At 43.7% G+C, this 19,264-nt stretch overlaps 1 protein-coding gene across 4 annotated transcripts in view; it reads left to right on the top strand.

The window, feature by feature from the left end:
* Positions 1–16,513, top strand: part of LOC311253420 (vang-like protein 1) — a 49,261-nt gene extending 32,748 nt beyond the window's left edge. For 3 of the 4 annotated variants that reach the window (XM_084347367.1, XM_084347368.1, XM_084347370.1), the window contains 6 exons: positions 1,225–1,656; positions 2,133–2,308; positions 8,704–8,864; positions 12,128–12,275; positions 12,927–13,161; positions 13,274–16,513. In XM_084347367.1, coding sequence (XP_084203493.1) covers positions 1,225–1,656; positions 2,133–2,308; positions 8,704–8,864; positions 12,128–12,275; positions 12,927–13,161; positions 13,274–13,534 — 1,413 coding nt within the window. In that variant the 3' untranslated portion in view covers positions 13,535–16,513. The remainder of the gene's footprint in view (positions 1–1,224; positions 1,657–2,132; positions 2,309–8,703; positions 8,865–12,127; positions 12,276–12,926; positions 13,162–13,273) is intronic. The other variant, XM_084347369.1, reaches the window with a different exon arrangement.
* The last annotated feature ends 2,751 nt before the right edge of the window (positions 16,514–19,264 follow it).

Here is a 19,264-nt window from a genome sequence, read left to right as displayed (position 1 = left end):
GAAGCTGTTCTTGAGTGTTCTCGTGGCTGATGGCAGTTCATTATCTGTCCTTTTTTTTTTTTGTGGCTGGCATGAGCAGCACTCTGCCGCTCACAGGGCCGCGTTAGCAGCTTGTTATGGCTGCTGTGCAAAGAGTCCTTATCTTCCTTGTTCTAACGGCTCTGCTCCCACACCGCTGACCTTCATTATCTGCGGATGCAGTCGGACGCCGACGTCAGCGCGAACCTCAGTTGGCAGCTCGCTCTGTTTACTTTTTCCAATTCATATCTTCCATCCTTTCTTTCTCACGTGCTTGGAAATAACCTCGCTCGTCTGACGCTTCAGTCAAAAGGGGAAAAAAAGGTGTTATAGCACCAGAAGCCGCAGCTATAGGAACCTTTTACAGATAAAGGAAATCAACTCAAATGCAGTACAGTGAGATACCAAACTGTAATCCAGAAGCGCAGTTCAGATAAAAGCTTTCTCTTCTAATATTTTCAATCCTCTGATGCCCTCTCTCATATTTTCCCCTCGAGCACGGCAGCTATATTTGGCCCAAACCCCACTCTATTGTTGTGGTTTTGTTATTCTGCATTTGCCAGACCTGCTGAAGTCACTGGGTGCATCTCAGTCCCATTAAACACATCCTTCACTCGCTGCTTTTTTTCTCCGTGCTTGGTCCCTTCCACGAAAAAGGACATCTAGACCGACCTCTCCAGTAGAATTAAACATCCTTTTGTCTCGGGCATCATGTGAAGCATCTTTTAATGCTCTGCTGTTTGTATTTGCCCATATAATTTTGATTTAATGTCCAGATAATTATTATAAGAGCAGGCAGTTATTAAGGCCACATGACCAACTAGACGACTGTATTCTCTTTGTCCTGTGTCCAGATCAGTTGAGACGTCATTTTGGTGGTTGATTATGAAAGTAATCGTTATGCACACGAGCCGTTTCTACTGATAGCTGTGCTTTTTTTTTAATTATTAACTATTTGCACATGAATGTATTTATATTTGATATCTAAATTCATTACTTAATCCTCCAGTTTATGATTAAAATGTCTCACAATTAGTAGACATAATTAAGTAGCCTGAATTATTTAACTGACGCTTAGAGATCTTTATCATCACATGTGACTGAATGGACACTAACGAAATGTGAATATATTATCCACTGAACATGAACAAGCATTCTTTGCCCGACATGCTTGCATCGCTGTTTCAAATCTTTCTTTGTTTCCAGGATGACAACTGGGGCGAGACCACCACGGCCGTCACGGGCACGTCAGAGCACAGCCTCTCCCAGGAGGACATTGTTCGCATCACCAAGGACCTTGAGGACAGCGTCGGGCTCGACTGCCGCCGCTACTTCACCCTGACCTTGGCCGTGATCCTGGGCCTGCTAGTGTTCCTGACGCCGCTGGCCTTCCTGGTGCTGCCCCACCTCCTCTGGCCGGAGAAGCTGCAGAGCTGCGGCACGGCCTGCGAGGGCCTCTTCATCTCCGTGGCCTTCAAGCTGCTCATACTGCTGCTGGCCGTCTGGGCGCTCTTCTTCAGGCCGCCGCGGGCCGGCCTCCCGCGGGTGTTTGTGTTCCGGGCGCTGCTCGCCGTGCTGGTGCTGCTCTTCGTGGTCTCCTATTGGTTGTTCTACGGAGTGAGAATACTCGACTCACAGGTGAGCTAAGAGGAGGGAATGCATGAAATGTTACAGTAAGCGCTCACTCTAACTTAAAATATACACACAGAGAAGTGTAACAGTGAGAGAGGTCTCACATAGTGCAGACACATTCATTTTTAATGCCTCTAGGAGCTCAACACAACCACAAACACAACATATTTGGCTTCCACAGTGCTATGTGTTTACTGTGTGAGTCATAATTTATAATCCCTGTTGGCCCCCTCATTCAGAAGGAAAGCACACGTACAAACACACAGAAGTCGGGGGTCTAAAAGGCTCGCGATCCTTTGAAACGTATTTAAATATTCATATGCTCTACATCTTGTCTTACATGTGTACAATCTCCTTTTTTTTACCCCCCGCAGGAGTGTTTTCTGCTTGTTTTTGTTAGTTTTCACACTGCGTCTTCACATATTCAGTATTCTGTGTGTGTGTACTGTAGTAGATTCGACTTAACACTCGATCGTTCACAGGACGAGAACTACCAGGGCATCGTGCAGTACGCAGTGTCCCTGGTGGACGCTCTGCTCTTCATCCACTACCTGGCCATCGTCCTGCTGGAGCTCCGGCAGCTCCAGCCGTGCTTCTCTGTGTGCGTCACACGCTCCACGGACGGCGAGATGAAGCACTACAACCTGGGGCAGCTCAGGTAAGAAGCACAGAGGGACTGGTTTCACTTCATGGGTGTTTCCTTCCGTAAGTGTGATGTTGTACCCTCAAATCTATTGCAGACCTGTGATATCAGGATTCTAACTCTTTATTGCATCTCATCGGCCCAATGATAGACAGTTAAAAAACAGCATTCACGTTGCGAAATGTAGGAATGTGTTCTTGCAGTGTGTTAGAAGAGTTCAGTACGATTTATTGGCTAGTTATCTTCAATAATGATTCCCTGAAACAGTTGACCGCTGTCGTTTTTATGAAACTTTTGTCAAACTGGAAGAAATAGTGCATTTGTTGGGGACTACTTCCAGCTGCGGATGAATCCACGTTTGGTGCTCGATGCAGCAGGATGGTGTCAACAAAAACACTACAGTGCCCATGTTGGTCGTACTGAAGGAAACCTTAGTGACGCCGAATAGAGGAATAATTACTCGATTTATCTTTTAAGTTTGGTTGGCTAACTTTCTCTCAGTGTGTGAGCTGCTACTGAGAAGGTACAGAGAAGATTTATGGCTGCTATTTAGGCTGACAACAGGAAATAATGTGGGCAAAAATGTGTAAGGAGGTGTAGGATGAGATGGGAAATTATCCGCTGTCAGAGCTCCACTTTGTAATTAAGGCCGAGAAGATGTGCAGGTGCATATTTAGATGCAAATCTTACATATGTGGCAGTTTGTGATGAATGTGGGGGCTTTAATGAATACTTGCATTAAGAGTAAAGTGTCAGTAAATACTGAGATGTCCCATTAGCATGTAGAGATTGAAGACAGGAGTAAAAAGAAGGGACAGGACGAGAAGGTAAACAGAGCTAGGTTGACATGAGCAACCAGGGGGAGAGATGCTCCGAATGTGTGGGGATGAAAGGGAGTTGAAACAGAGAGGACATGTGGGCGAGCTGGAAAGAAACTGGGACACCTCGAGTGAGAGAGACGGAAAAGGAAGAGGGAAGTCACTGGTTATGTACTCGCAAATCGGAGGAAGGAATTCATACAGGAAAGACTCTGGAAAGTCAAGAAAACTGAGGGATGAGCCTGAAGGGAAAAAAGAGCAGCGATCAAGTAGAAAAGGAAGATCGACTGTTAAGCCAGCGGTGGAAGAAAAAGGCAGAGACGAGAAGGCGTGCAGACAAAGTGGCTGATCGGGAGAGGAAATCGTGCCAGGAGAAAGAAAAAAAAGGAGAGGGTGGGGAAGACTTCAGAGAGGAAACTCCTCAGAAAAGAGCTGCAGACAGAGGGCGGAGTACAGAGGGAAGACCCAGGAGACCGAGGCAGGGAGAACGCTACGGGAGGGAGAGAAAGACAGAATAGAGAAGGAGGGATTAATAGTTAATGGGAGGATAGTGTTAAAGAATCCTAAAATGTATGTGGGAATAAAAGAAAGGAAAGGCGTGTGTGTGTGTGTGTGTGTGTGTGTGTGTGTGTGTGTGTGTGTGTGTGTGTGTGTGTGTGTGTGTGTGTGTGTGCGTGTATAGGAAAGAACAGCTCAGACTAGACCGACCAGGTTTTTTATGACCGAACTGTCTCTGAGGGGAAACAGGAAGATCCCATTTTTAGCCTAACGCAGCAGCTCTCCTGTTGCTGCCTGGTATCAATACACAGCCCCCAGTCTCACACACACTCCTGCTTACAGGCAACCATTAAAACATGATGGATTTATAGATGGAGCTCTTCCATGACAGGCTGGATGAAATATAATCCTGCACCTGGTTTTATATCTTTGTGTAGTTTTATTCATAGTGGCCAATGACGTAGCAGTATGTAAAGGTGCAACGTCTTTAAAGGTGCAATATGTAAGAAAACTCATTTCAAACATTAAAAAATCAACATAATGCGAAGAAATAACAGTTTGATGTCCATGTGCTTTCTATGTTGAAGAGATATCTACTGAAGTTAGCATGCTAACCAGCTAGCCATGGGCCTAAAACAGAAAAAGCAGTACAGTACTCATTGTTCTTGCTGTCATTCTGTTCTGTGTCATTTATACTTAATGGGATCTAATGTGAAAACATAAACCTGAACCTGAACAGACAGGAAAGGGGATTTGTTTTCTTTCTGATTTTGCATTTGAAGAAGCAGGTCAGACAGCTCAGTGTGTGTACGTTTGTAATGGTCTGGTTGGTGTGATCGCTGCCTGCCTTGGGGGTGTTGTCCTTTGTAAGCTGTGCCATTCATCCCTGCTTGGCCGGCAGCAGGCCCGGCCTCGCTCTGTTGTCCGTCTGTGACTGTAAACACACAGCTAATTAGCGCTCCCTGCAGACTGGAGCGCAGCATCTGGTCAGCCTGACGCACATGCACGGACACGCACGGACATAAACGCGTGCATGCGCGCATGGGTAATCGCACCATATACATGCAGATGACAGATTCGTGCACACGGAGCCGCAGATGAATCTCTCATGTATCTCCTCTGTTACCAGGCGGAGGCGGCTGCTGCTCACATTCCTGTTTTTTCTGGCATCCGTCTTTCGCCTTATCATAACGGAGACGCAGCCTGGGCCCCGGGGCCCTGACGGCTTGTCTCAGTCTGCCTGGCCTTTGATGCCAATCTGGGGGCCGGAGGAAGTCTTTCTTGTCCCCTTGTCAGACCAGACGAGCTGAATATGAATGCATTCCTTACAGCCGGATAGTTGCAGAAGGGGGTGGGGGGGTTAAACACATTCACAGCTGGGGACTTCACAGTTTACATTCCCTGACTGGTCAGTCATGAGCAGCAACATCAGAGAAGCCAGTGGTCAAGTAGCTGGATCTAAAGGGCAACTGGTTTCAAACTGTCTGCAGTTGCTCTTTAAGTTGCTGTGAATGGTTTTGTGTCATGTTTGCTCGGCTTAATAATTGATCGAAGTTGGGCTCGCAGCTCTGACTCAGCACTTATGCATGTGGCCACCAAACAATAGTCCTGTCTGTAGTGGCTCTGAATGCAGAGAGAGCTGTCGAGTTCCTTAGTTAACCAAAAGAGCTGCTATCAGTCCTTACGTCCCCTTCGGCGGAAATGAGCGCCGCCTCCGGCCTTGCAAAATAACCAATTCTTTGTGGTGTTTGTTTTCCTACAACGGTCTGTCTTATGAGTGACATGCTGCAGCTGAAATCATCTGAAAAGCATCATATTATCTCTCTGACTTACTTCCCCCTGAACACGCCGCTGTCTCTTTGTAATTGTTTCGAAAACACACCCATAAATACTTTACAGGTGCCAGGCAACCACATGCACACTGAAAACAAGAACACATAACCACGCGCTGCTGATTTATTCTCAATGGTTTCTTTATTTTAAGTGGACTGGCAATGTTTTGCCTGTGGCCGGTAAAAGTTGATATGTGAATATTGCTGTACAGACATCACCGGCATGTTTAAAAAGTACGGTATGCTCCCCTGAACAGCCAAAGGGTCATTTAGGGGACACAAATGCAATAAATAATACAGCTGTTTTGTGTCTGAATGTGTACAACTATCAGGTAGACTTATTATATGTGTGAAAAGAGGGACATAATTGTTTTTTTACCCTTTCCCCTCTCATTTTTCAGATTAAATTCAGCATGAACACACAGTCCCTATCTTCTTTTAACAAGTGGGGAATGTTTTAGCCCGTAAACTAATCTTAACATCTGTCTTGTAACTCTGTTAGCCCGTCGCGATGCTACTGTCAGCTCTTGTACATGTGACTATCACCAGATGGCAAAGCAGTAAGAATGCATGACGTTTTAATGCTGATTGGATGCCTGGCTGGTTCGTATCACTCGAACGGACCCATCACTTAATGCAGGATATGTGCCGAGGAAGGAATTGAAGCTATCGGAGGTCAGAGCATTGTCTGACAGTGCTTTTATCAGTGGGTCAGAGGGCAAACTGTGAACCTCCTTTGGCATAATGGGAAGCGCGTGCTACAGGCTAGCATGTGTCGTTGTTCTTGTATATTGAGTTTGCTCTCTACGTGGGACACGAGACACAGCGAGGGCTCACACACACCTACTGATACATCCACACAAACACACACTACAATAAAAAAGAGTCCAGTGTTTAGCAGTGAAGTCGTGTTGTGGGTCAGTTAACAGCTGTCAGCATCTGTTATCCTCCTGTCAGCCAGATGCAGGTCACAGAGTTGTAGCAGCTACTAAATCCCTCAGGGTGCTTTATACTGCGAGTATAGTTTCTGCTACTGTAGTTTAAAGGTGCAATATGTATAAATTTTAGCTTAAAGCATTAAAAAATGTACTAAAATCATCAAGAGAATGTGAAGAAATAACAGTTCTGACATTATGTCAAATACATCTATGTGATGTTAGCATGCTAATCAGCTAGCCCCTTGCCTGGAAACCTCTTTCTCCCAGCGGTCCAACCTCCTGTGCTAGCAGAGTAAATGCCAATACTAGCAAGGTAGCCCGGCTAGCTGCATGGCTAACTTAGCTGCAGTCATGGATGCATAAACAGGAGCAGTTAGCAGTTATGGTGATATGCTGCCCCTGTTTTTTGGAAGTGTGAATTCAACAAGTGGCCAATGCTTACATATTGCACCTTTAATATTTAAACCTGATTGAGTGTTTTAGCAGTGTTTTGTTTATGTGTATAGCAAACAGAGAGCAACATGAGCAAAGATTGCTGGTCAACTGCCCCTTTAACCTTTGAAAAACAATGAAGTAACTCCAATGAATATGGATTGAAGCAAAATATTTTGTTGGATAGAACTTTAGTAAATGATTACATTTATCTTTTATCGATTTGTTTTGACTTTTGTACTTTACAGTGCTCTGGATCTGAAATGTTTGGATCAGATGAGTCGGAAACGATCCTCCGCAGCCACCAGTGGAAACAGTATAATACTAATGTTAAGAGTGTAGCCTGAGCTTTATCTGCAACTGTGTAGGCATGCAAAAAAAACAAACAATTACTTATGATTAATTAATCATTATTTGCCTATGAATTAGAGTTTTGATTTGTGAAAAGGTAGATTGTGATAAATCCTCTTTTAGAAGTAACATAATCTCTCTTTGGATTCGAATGTCGCTCTGCTCCAGGAAAACAAAGGCAGTAGATTATAAAAGAGCAAATGATTTATGTTGCATATCATGTGAAAACACAGTTGCTTTAAAAGTGTTGTATTATGAAGGACAAGACCTGGCATGCTCTCTGAGCCGCAGTGTAAAGGTTCAGGATCTGAGCTGTAGCTGCTGCTCAGGAGCATACATCTATCTCTGACTGCTTCAACTTACTCCCCTCCCTTTTCTTCCCCTTTTCTCATTACCTCCGAGGGGTGTGTCTGTGCGTCCTGTTTTTTTCTAAAAACAGCAATCTGCTCCTCGGTTTTGCTGACGTTGAGCACTAGATTGTTGCTGTGCACCACTCTGCAAGGTTGTTGTTTTCATCCTGATGTGAACTCTCATCTTGTTTTTAATGTGGACGATGACGGTGGTGTCGTCGGCATACTGGGGAGCTCCAGTGTTGAACTTTGTCAGTGTCGTATCTTTTCTGTTCCAAACTAGGCCTAAAACCCACGCATGTGTGGACTTTAATTCTCATTCCTTAATTGCTGTCAGTCCGTGTTGGTTTGGGGAACAGCTTACATCCTAGAAATTGATTTTCAGCAGGACGAGCTGCCGGTAAAGAAACAAAATCAAAGTACAAAAAAAAGAAATTCAGAAATCTGATGTGCTGTTTACGGTCAGGAGCTCTGACTGAAATGAATGAAGTTCCAGTGAATTTGCGATCATGTTGCTCTCAGCACTCTTCCCTTCCTGTTCCTCATGTGATGAGTCTTTTTAAATGAACAGTGTGGCTTTAGTTGACCTTAAATGTTTCAGTTTTTTCTTTGTATTTCACTCAAGTGTCCCCATGCGTCCCTTCTGTGTTTTGTATGACTTTGGCGTCACAGTATTAAGGGAGTTTCCCTCAAAGGCTCGAAGTATTACTCTTAGATCTTGTTTGTCATCTCGCTTCCTCCTTCAGCATCACCTTCTGTCCTTCTCCGGCTCTCTCTTCCGACAGATCTCGGTTCTCTTTTCTTTCATGTTTGATCCTATTATGTTTGAGCTGGAAGGTGGGAGCCACTTGAAAGTGTGTCTCCCTCCTCGCCACCACTCAACAGATGGCACTTGCTATCCTTGAGAAATACGAGGAGGATTTTTTTTCAGTCGTAGTAACTTTTTAAAGACGGTCTCGGGGCTAACACTCCCTTCTGTTTTTGCCCTCTTCTGTCTTCTTTATTGAGCGAGAAGCGGTGTGGATTTACTGCAGGGATTTCCAAGTATTAGGTGTTACAAGTGAAAGACGTCCTGTGGCTAATGCTTCTCACTTTCTCCGTCTCAACCTCCACACTGCCATAGATCTACCTGGATTTTACCTGAAATATTTCCCGTGGCTAAAGCGTACTTTTAATCCCTCTCCTCCCCAGCATTCAGCGAGCAGCTCTGGCCATCTTAGAGCACTACTACTGTGACTTCCCAGTCCACAACCCGGCGCTGCTTTCCGCCTCCAAGTCCCGCGCAGCCAAGCACCTGGCCGGCCTCAAGGTCTACAACGTGGATGGTGAGTTCCCAGCAGCCCCCGCTGAGGGTGAGTGGGAAGCCTTTTGAACTTCATGTTTTGTTTTGTCTGTGCTTTTGTTCTCATCGTGTTCTGGTGGTGTGAAGGGCTGCTTTTCCTTCTTAATGCTAGACTTCTTGGACAAAATATGCCCTGTGGTCATACTACAATTTTTACTTGTTACACAGAAGAGGTTGTTTAAACTTGATGCTACTTGATTTAGATTTTTGTAGCTGTGCAACTAACAGTTATTTTTTCCATTATATTTTGACAGAGCCAAGTCTGATGCATTTCAAATGTTTTTTTATCTGACCGACAGTCCTTAACTTGAATATATTGAGTTGACAAAGGAAATCCTCCCATTTGAGGAACTTAAATTGCCAATTCTGCTGAGAAAATAACTGAAAAAGTAAAAAATTATCAAAATATTTGTAGATTTATTAGTCCTATCTGTTGACTGACTAATTATTGTCATTTAATATTTCATGCGCTCCTTTAAAGGGTAACTCCATCAATTTTACAAATGAAAGTGTGTTTACAGGTCTTGGGGAGAACTACTACATGTGTGAAAAAGTAGTTTCAAGCCTTTTGTGGCTACATACACATACACAATGGATACATTGTGGGTAATGTAGGCGCTACATTTTGAAAAGGAAGAAGAATGTGGAATAAAAAAGGTGATGTCTCTGGTTCTGCTGTATCGATTTTGATTTCTTTTTAACTGTCCATAGTAAGTTAGTGTTGTGGAGTGCAATGCTAAACCACTGGACTGCTTTGAAAACATGGTGCCTCCATTACCCACAATGCAACTTCCACTCAAACCATAAAAAAACTCCCTAAGACCTGTAAACCCATTTTTAAGAATGATAAAATTGGATTTAAATGAACTACCAGTGATTTCCATGTATTTCATCCACCTTTCAGCAACTTGAATCTTCTGTGCGCTTTTCTTTTACTAGAGCTGAAAGTGATGCTAACTGTGTCTTCTCTTTAGCGCCGGTATTTGTGGGGTTTGCATGTGTTAGCCATGTGTTATCTGCGTGCAGTTTAACATCACAGGCATTTCAAGTCTCTGCTGGTTAATTTCCATACTGTACTGGAATGTGCTGAAACACAAAGCTGCCTGTAAGGAAGGAAATCAATCTGCAAAAATATCATAATTGGTAAAATTGTTGACAGCGCAGGTGATTTGTAGCTAATGTGCTACAACATGCAAGAATACAAGCGAGGTTATTTGATATGTGCCTCTGTGCTCCCTCTGGTGCGTTCTGAGCAGGTGATTCGAGCCACTTCTCAGCTGAAATGTTGACTTTCTCTTCTCCTTTATGTGTCTCTTTACACCGATGCTAACCTTTTAAGAAGCCTTTAGAGCTAAACTGAAAGCCTACCTTTTCGACAGTAAGTACATGCAACGCTGCTGCTAACTAAAGCACCCTCACAGACTGCTGGAGTTCACTTTATAAAAGCTCTCGTCCTTGAAGGCAAACGAAAGCCTCCCCTCCTGCACAGAGAAGCGACGTCACTGCTCACTAACTGTGGATGCACTCACTCTTCACTCTTTGCATGCCACAGGTTGATGAAAAAGTTCACTGGAGCTCACAACAGCTGGCGGAATGTAACACAAACCCTCTATTAAATTGTCGCTCTCCCTTAAGTGTACTCAAGCTTCACTTATTTGCACTAACTTGACTCCCTCTTCGTTTTTTCGGCCTCCATTTGTCTCCCTCCTTTCTCCTGCCTCCTCTCAAACGGTCACGGAGACGGCTGATAAATCAATAGCTATTACGCCGCCCGTCTTGTCATTTCTCTCTCGTGTCTCGTCCTCCTTCATTTTCATCCTGCAGCAGCCACTCAGGGACCTCTCCGTCTCTCTTATCTGGAGCTTTTTACTTCCCACTCCTCCGTTCTTTCTGCAGCCGCACCGACATTGTAATAAATAAGACGAACTCAGGGACAGACAATAATCTCTCCTTGATTAAAGAGTGGCGAAGCTCTGAGCGCAAAGCGGCCGTAACACTCAATTACTCTGCATTCAAATGGATTCAGGTGATTTTATGATGCCTGACAAGCGATTTGGTTTCCATATTGGTTTCTCAGCTCGAGATATCGGGAATTGAAATGAATCCCAGCGGATAAAAGGTTGTTTCTGCAAAGAAAGCCTCTAAAGTATGGAAGATATAAAATGCCAAGATGAGAAGGAATAAGTGATATAAAATAAGGGTTGCAGCGGTATTCAGGTCTTAAGGTATACCATGAGAGGAAAATTGTCAGGTAACACACCTTGTAAACTTGTTTATCTACAGAAAAAGTCTGTATTGCCGTTATTAAAACATAAATAAATATATTTATTTATTTCAAGTCTATATCAAGTTTTGTGTCTTTCAGAACATAATATTTTGTGAAATTGTAATCAACCTTTTTGTTTTCCTTTTCTTCCTTTAAATATCATTGTTACTAAAAATAATAAAGATAATTATTATTACTAATATTAATATTATGCTGTTACTTTTTCTTTTACTCAAGTTTCTTGCTGACCGCAGCCTGTTGCAGTACTTTGCCTCTGATGATATTTAATTTAAGTTCTTTGTTTGATGTGTATTTGTTTTGGCATTTTAAATGTTCCACACAGAAGTGGTTAAAAGCACACATACAATATTCTAAGTTCGCCCGCTCCTGACATCCTGCACACAGCTTTCAGCCGAACAATCCCTTCCATAAATCCCGTCTAAGTGCAGTAACACCGAGAGCAGGCTGTGTTGAAAACTCCCTCCTCTCCGTCCATGAATTATTCTGTTCATGCACGATCCCTGCCCCCCCATTAATAATTCACCAGCTCTGCCTTCTTTTAACCTGCATTAACACCAGGCAGGGTTCATCAGCAGCCTCCCAGCCTAATTCCAGAAATGTAAACTTTTGAAGTTGCCTGAGACGCTCTAATTGGACGCATCGTGCCTCCTGAAGGCACCAAGTGGTTGAAGTAAAGGGAATGTTTGAATATCAATCGCTGTATGAGAGTGAGCAGTGTGTGTTTTAGATTCTCCAATGATCACAGCGCTTGGAACAATTAAAAATTACGACTTTGTGTGACTAAGCTCCTGGGGCTTTAATATTGCTGGTGATAAAAGGAAATGGACCGAGGTTTATGTGCTGAATAATCTACCCCTCCACTCTGAAAGCACGTTGCATTTTATGTCATCACTTAAGACTTCCCTCCCTCCGTCTGTGTCACTCTGACTAAGCGAGACACACACACATTCAGTAACCACTCCTGTCTTATCTCTTTGTCACGACAGGTCCAGGGAACAATGCAGCAGCAGGTCTGGCCCACTCCCAGTCCAGAGCCATGATCGCAGCCGCCGCCCGCCGCAGGGACACCAGCCACAACGAGCTGTACTACGAGGAGGCCGAGCACGAGAGGCGTGTCCGCAAGCGCAAAGCACGGTAGGCATCTGTGGAGGAATATTTTTAGGAGTCTAAAATTGCACACTGGACATTAAATATTAACCCAGAAGTACTGTAGTCGCTTACATCTCAACAACCAAGCAACAGAGATAGGGACCAGAAGAAAAAGGGCATCGTTAGTCCCACTCATACCAGCTGGGAGTCAAACATTAACGCTATAGCAAACTGAATAGGTTACTTAAAGCAGAACCGTTGCTCAAAGCTGCTTTTTTATTGAGAATAGATCACACATGACACCTGATCAATACGTGAACCCACAAGGAACGATCACCAATAGGGCTGCAACTAACGACTGTAGATAGACACAGAAGGCGGCTGTTCGCAGTTAAAAATCTATGAAATCCACTGTACACTCTGTGGTCAGTACCAAGCAATAGATGGACACAGTTAGCGACCATCTGATGAACATAGTGTCGCATTTAGTAGCTAAATAGCCAGATTTTTTTCTCAGGAGTTGGTGGAGACCAAAAACAGAGCTAAAAGAAAGTGAATATTGGACCCGGTTGGCAGAAACACAACTCCTAATGGATGCTAATGTCTGCTACATGTGTAAATAGGCAACTGTTTAACAAGTTCTAGCTAACAAGTTAATAGTCAGATCCAATCAGGCAATGCTGTGTTTCCTCCCAGACTGGTGGTGGCGGTCGAGGAGGCGTTCACGCATATCAAGCGCATGCAGGAGGAGGAGCAGAAGAAGGCTCCAGGGGACGTGATGGACCCGCGAGAGGCAGCACAGGCCATTTTCCCATCCATGGCTCGCGCCCTGCAGAAGTACCTGAGGACCACCAAGCAGCAGCACTGCCACAGCATGGAGAGCATCCAGCAGCACCTGGCCTTCTGCATCACCAACAACATGACGCCCAAGGTCAGAACGCATGACGGTCACTTCACTTTAATTTGTCTTGATTGGAGAAAGATTTGACGCGTTCGTACTAAATGAGGTGACTTTTTCTGAATTATTCTGTCTTCCCATCCAGGCGTTCCTGGAGAGCTACCTGGCCCCGGGTCCCACCCTGCAGTACAGCCGGGACCACTGGCTGGCCCGTCAGTGGACGCTGATCAGCGAGGCGTCGGTCACCAGCGGCCTGAAAGACGGCACCATCTTCCTGCTCAAGTGCGTGGACTTCAGCCTGGTGGTGACAACAAAGAAGATCCCGTACATCCAGATGTCGGAGGAATACATCGACCCCAAGTCGCACAAGTTCGTCCTGCGGCTACAGTCCGAAACCTCCGTGTAGGACTCCAAACTTCTTCTGTTTTTTTTATCCCTCACCCTGTTTCGTTGCTCTCGGATGTTTTCATTTTGGGTTTGCAGTTTTTATTTTTACTTTTTTTGGAATTTTTATATATTATATATGAATCTATATATATATATTACACACGTTTGAATATATTGATCTTTTTATGTTTGATTTGGATGACAGCAAAAAAGAGATTTGAGGCAAGATTACGCCCACAGAAGTTTGACTCTACTTTGGTTGTGTGCACATACGGTATGTGTGAGTTTATGCGTGTGTATGTGTGTGTGTGTGTGTGTGTGCACTTCTGTCAACACAATCACTCGTTCCTTTTCTGTTGGAGATGCTGTAGCCAAACGAGACGGGAACATTTGAGGTTTCTGACATCCCCACAGAGACTGCGTTGTCTCGGTCACTCCTTTATTTCCACGGGACAAACGGACAGACGGACAAACCACTAAGGACTTCGATGGCGTGACTTGGATTTTGATATTTGAAGCCTGATGGAAACACGCAACAACTGTCCTGCCTGTGTTTTGCCGTCTCCTCCACAACATTTGAAAGTATAAGCTCTTGTGGACGTCAACAGATTGAGAATTAAATGGATTAAAAACCAAATTAAATGCATTTGACAAAAAGTTGAAACTCAATCAGACTTTGCATTAAATGCACATTTATGTAAGTTTATAAATGCCTAAAAAGGATGGAACATGTGATCTCAGCCTACTCATAAAGGACTGTTTTCCTCATCACTACTTCAGGATATCTTTAGCGCTCCGGACTAACACTTTTCTTGACAGTTGAGATGCCAAACTCCAACCCGCCTCATGTCCAGCTGAAGGCGTACGGTAGCACCCATGAGTGCTAATTCTAGCAGCCAAGGCGAAGACGCTTTGAGGCTGTTTTTGGTGCGCGGTTCTTCTTCTCCAGGTGCAATGGAGCAAAATCCAAAATATTTCCACTCCAGTTGGGAGCAACACACGCATGCCATTAAACACAGAATGAAGCGGATCATAAGAGGCGCTCAGAGGTGGATACATGCCCGAAAACATTTGCCCTGCCTCATCGGTTCAATAACCTTCTCAGGGCTTTCACGTCTGCTGCATCTGCCTGACATGATGGGAAGGGAAGGCAGCGAGGAGGAGAGACAGAGATGTAAACAGACAGAGATAAAAAGTACTACTGATTACTTTAAACAAGAACTCCCCCACTTTGTGTTACAGGCCAGAAAATCTAGATGCCATAAATTCTCATGTAAAAGCCGGTTTTCAAATAAGCACGAACACTAACAGGGACATGTTACACTCACCACTCTGCTGCTCTGAGTTCTCTTTTTAGCCAGAATAATGTTTTCTTTCCAGTCGTTTCTTCTTTGCCGTACTCCTTAATTAATGTTAAAGGTGCAGTATGTAAGAATTGGCCTCCTGTCGACTTCAAACTAAAAACAAGTAGGGGGCAGCTTACTGCTGCTAACTGCTGCTATCTGTCGGCGTTCACCATCACAGGAGCTTTGGACCAGGACGGGCTGAAGCTAGCTGGTTAGCATGCTAACTCAACTAAAATTCTTAACTTTAGCACCTTTAAGCTACCACCAAGAAAATGCAACACTTCCTGGTGTTTTTCACATTAAAAGTCAACCTATAAAGGGAACGCTGCAAGACTTCTTTTGCCTTTCTGTCTTTATGTGAGGGCCAATCATTTGGATCATTTTTTGTTTACTTTCATTTCTGTCATGCCCGTGAAATTTACAGTTTTTTACCAGCTAGTCGTCACCCCTCATCATTGGAGAGCCAATCGAGGGGAGTCACAAGCCTCCAGAATTCAATGCAGAAAGTGGACATGGTAGACTACATGAGTCAGTACCCTTTACATCTCAAAGAAGTGTTGCCACTACACTTTTGATGTGAAAAAGAAGTGTTGGGTTGGGGTAAAAAAAATCAAACTTCACACTCTTGCTGCACAGATGGTTCTTTTTTCTGAGAATTTGCAATGTTTAGAAGTATGATTTCATCTTTCAGGGCTCACAGGGGCTGCTTGTATCACTAGAGTACACAAAGGATGATAATGAATCAACACAGTGTGTATCAGTAGAGAGAGCCGCAGCAGGGCGGAACCTCCCTCCCAACTGGACCGTCTGGTTTTCCTTTACTCCCTCGTCTCGCCTCTGTTGTCTGACGAACCAATCGCAGCGAATCCCTCGAGGTCAGCCACCTCAGTGGAAGACTCGGAGGGGATTTTTTCTATCTCGTAAAGCCAGACGAAACAGTCGAAACAGTTGTAATTAAGCTAACGGCACTGAAAATGACACTTTTAGGTTCCTGATAATGCTCAAATTTCACTTTGTCATAACCAATCCGGGTAAACTCACCAAAGTAGTAGAAGAGAACCACACTGAGCTCGGTCTTCTGTGGCTGTGAGCAGGGTTGTCCCCTGCTGCCCCCTGGCTGGTAAACCTGACAGTAACAGTCTGTCTGCTTGAGGCAGCAGCAACATGCTTTCACTGCAAAAAAAACATTCTTTCACTGTAAACTTGTATCTGTTAAATCACCTGGAAAGAAAAAAACACTGCTGTTTCCTGCGTAACGGCAAATCTCTTTTTTTAAACACCTGCCACTGGTCGTATTTTGTACCTACTGACAGATGAACTTTGTATGATCCCAATGTGACTGTGCCTCCTGTTTTTACACTGTATCTATTTATGTAAACAAGCATGTATGTGTGTGTGTATGTGTGTATGTATGCCATTCCAGTTCACATGACCAGCCCCCCCCCCGCCCCACACACACACCTCACCTCCTCTACATCACCACCATCTGTCACGCTGTTGCCAGGTTACAGTCCTCCGTCATGGTTTGTTTTTTTTGTGGGACAGCTTTATGATGAAGACGTGACATTGCAATGTAAGACGTGTTTCAGTTTCACAGCATTAGCATTTGTAAAGAAGAAAAAAATAAACATTTTTATGAACGTTTGTAAAAACTGCTGCACTGGATCAGTTTTATTAGGCCGACACTCTCTCTGAGTGTAAATCTGCTGCGGGGGTTTAAACAGGGACCAGATGTCACATTTACATTTTTTGTATTTAGTAGGAGCACCTACACAGAACAGCAAGCAAATCTGTGTTGACGCACTGCTTTTCTATTTATACCTCTATTTGTGATTTCCTCCATATCCCAGAATGCCTCTGGGTTCACAGTAGCTTTTACTTTTATTTAAAGGTGGCTATTTAACCAATGAATACTTTTGGCTACCCACCTTAGTTGTGAAAATGAGGTCTATGTGCTCACAATGCAACATGTTGTACTGCTGCATTGCATTCTGGTCTATTGAGGCTTTTCTTGTAGTTTTGTTTGAAGCTTCTATAATGGATTTATCTGCTGATTAGGCTCCGATACCTAAACCTGACAATATGAAGACATAATGATAAGGTGTTTTTAACATGATCAATTCATTGATTAGTATATATTCTGGTATTTCAAACAGTTATATGCTCGTTATTTTGAATTGTTTTTCATTTAATGCTTGGTTTAAGGGATTCTGAACGTCTACAGACTAAAATTTACCAAAAACCTTGAAAAGCATCCCTTACTTAAGGATTTAAGGACATTTTTCATGTTTCTATTGTAAATTGTTTGGAGTTTATACTCTGTTTAAAGGTTTAAACCCTTTAAAACTCCTTAAACCATACATATAATTAAAATAAAATACCTTGACATGTTACATTCTATATTAATTGACCCAGTAATTATCTCCATGCTTGTGGGTGAAACCATAAAATTAGTATTAACATTGTAATAATGAATAACATAACAGGGTGTACATTTAGGTCCATTTTACCCTGTGCATATTATCAATTAAAAATACTACAAAATATAATGAACAAATGAGTTTAAAGTGTAAATACCTGAATGTTTCTGTCTCTGGAAAATAACAGATCGTTTTCCCAAGACAATGCATTGATTAGCTTATTATAATGAGCAAACTACCTGTTGTTTTTTCAGGATAATTATCCTGTTAGCATGAGGAAAATATCAGAGATAAGAATAATGAATTTTGGATCTCGAGATAACAAATAAATATTATTATTGCAAAGTCCGCTCCTGGCTTCCGTCGAAAACAGACATTCACCACTGATGATTTCAGTTTGCTCCATTTTCCCTGAAAGCAAAACGATAAACTGCATCGCTAAAGTGGATTTTTCCTTTAATTGCTCAGCTTTAGTTTGGCGTGTACACCGTCTTTCATCACCTCTCTCTCTCGTATGCACCAGTTTCTCACAGGTGCGCCCACACTCCTCTGTCTCTGCCCATTAAACCTGCGACCCTGCTGTGTGACACGGCGGAGCAGAAATTCACCTTTTTTGGCCGTATTTTGGTGGCTTTTTGTTGTCATGAAGCTCAACAGTAATTGGCCTGCCATCAGCCTGTCAGAGCGGCGTAGCCGGGGCTCATGGGTAAATGAATGTCAGTGTCAGTGTCCGGTGCTGAAAACAAACAACCTCATCCCGCTGCGAGCAGAGGGCGCGAGGCCGCCTGTCGGAACTCATCTGTCCTCGGCTTAATCCCCCTCCCGTACCGGGACGAGCAGGAGGGAGGTGGATGGAGACGGAAATGAGGAGCATTTGCATCTAAATGGAATGTTTTTCTTCCTTTCACCCAGCTTCTCTATTTATTTGGTAATGACTTGGTTATGTGCTGATGGAGGCATGAGAGGAAATCCTCCTATCGCCTCCTGGCTTCAGAAAGCTTCCCCATAATACATCTGTCTTTTCTTTGTGCTTTGCTGTTTTATGCTCATCCTTCCCTCTCCTAGGCGTAAGGAGGTCCTCCTGCCCTCCTTTTAGTCAACGCTCATGTAAAACACCATCACACTTGACATTCACAGGATTATGTAACCTAAAGGCCCAGCAGAACGTCACACTTGCTCCATGACACTGTTTCTTTTTTCCTCAGGAGAGAGCGTGAAAATGTTATCGCCTCAGGTCACGTTTAAATGCACACACACACTCACAGATGAATGTCCTCGTCTCTCAGCTATGGCATGGATTATGTGTAAATCCCACAGCATGATACAAACATCCTGTTTACACACTGCATCGCATCCACCTCCAGGGGAATAATGATTTTTGCATGGCCCTGTATTATTTATTCATGTCCAGCGGTATATGTCCTCGCCTTACGCTGTTTGTTGGGCCCCAGTGGGCAGCGTTTTAGCCCGTCTCACCCCCGACCTCCCTGTCCAGACCCCGACTCCCATTAGGGGAAATAATGATGCTGAATTATTCACTAATGTTTGAATAATTCAAGGTGAAAATGCTCATTGACTGAGGGAGAAGATGTGCCAATCTGCTGTCTCGAGCGTCAGTCTGCACATTCTTAATGAGGAAGAGAAGCGTGTGTGCGCTCACATACACACCTTAAAGGAGCAGTTCACGCAAAAATGAAAATTCAGTCATTACAGTATCTACTCACCCCCGTGCCGATTGAAAGTCAGGTGAAGTTTCGTAGTCCACAAAACATTTCTGGAGCTTCACGGCAAAACATTGTTGCAGCATTCTCCTAAACAGCTGAAGTAGATGGGGACTTGTTTTAAAAAGTCCAAAAGTTGTTCAGTTGTTGTTGGACTACGAAACTTTTCCATCTGCATGAGGGTGAGTAGATAATGACAGAATTTTCCATTTTGGGTGAACTGTTCCTTTAAAACAGCGGCGTTGATTCACATTAAAAGACG

The sequence above is a fragment of the Pagrus pagrus genome, assembly GCF_965226575.1.
Source record: "Pagrus pagrus genome assembly, chromosome: 24".
Classification (NCBI taxonomy): Eukaryota; Metazoa; Chordata; class Actinopteri; order Spariformes; family Sparidae; genus Pagrus; species Pagrus pagrus.
This window is presented reverse-complemented; position numbering and strand designations above follow the sequence as displayed.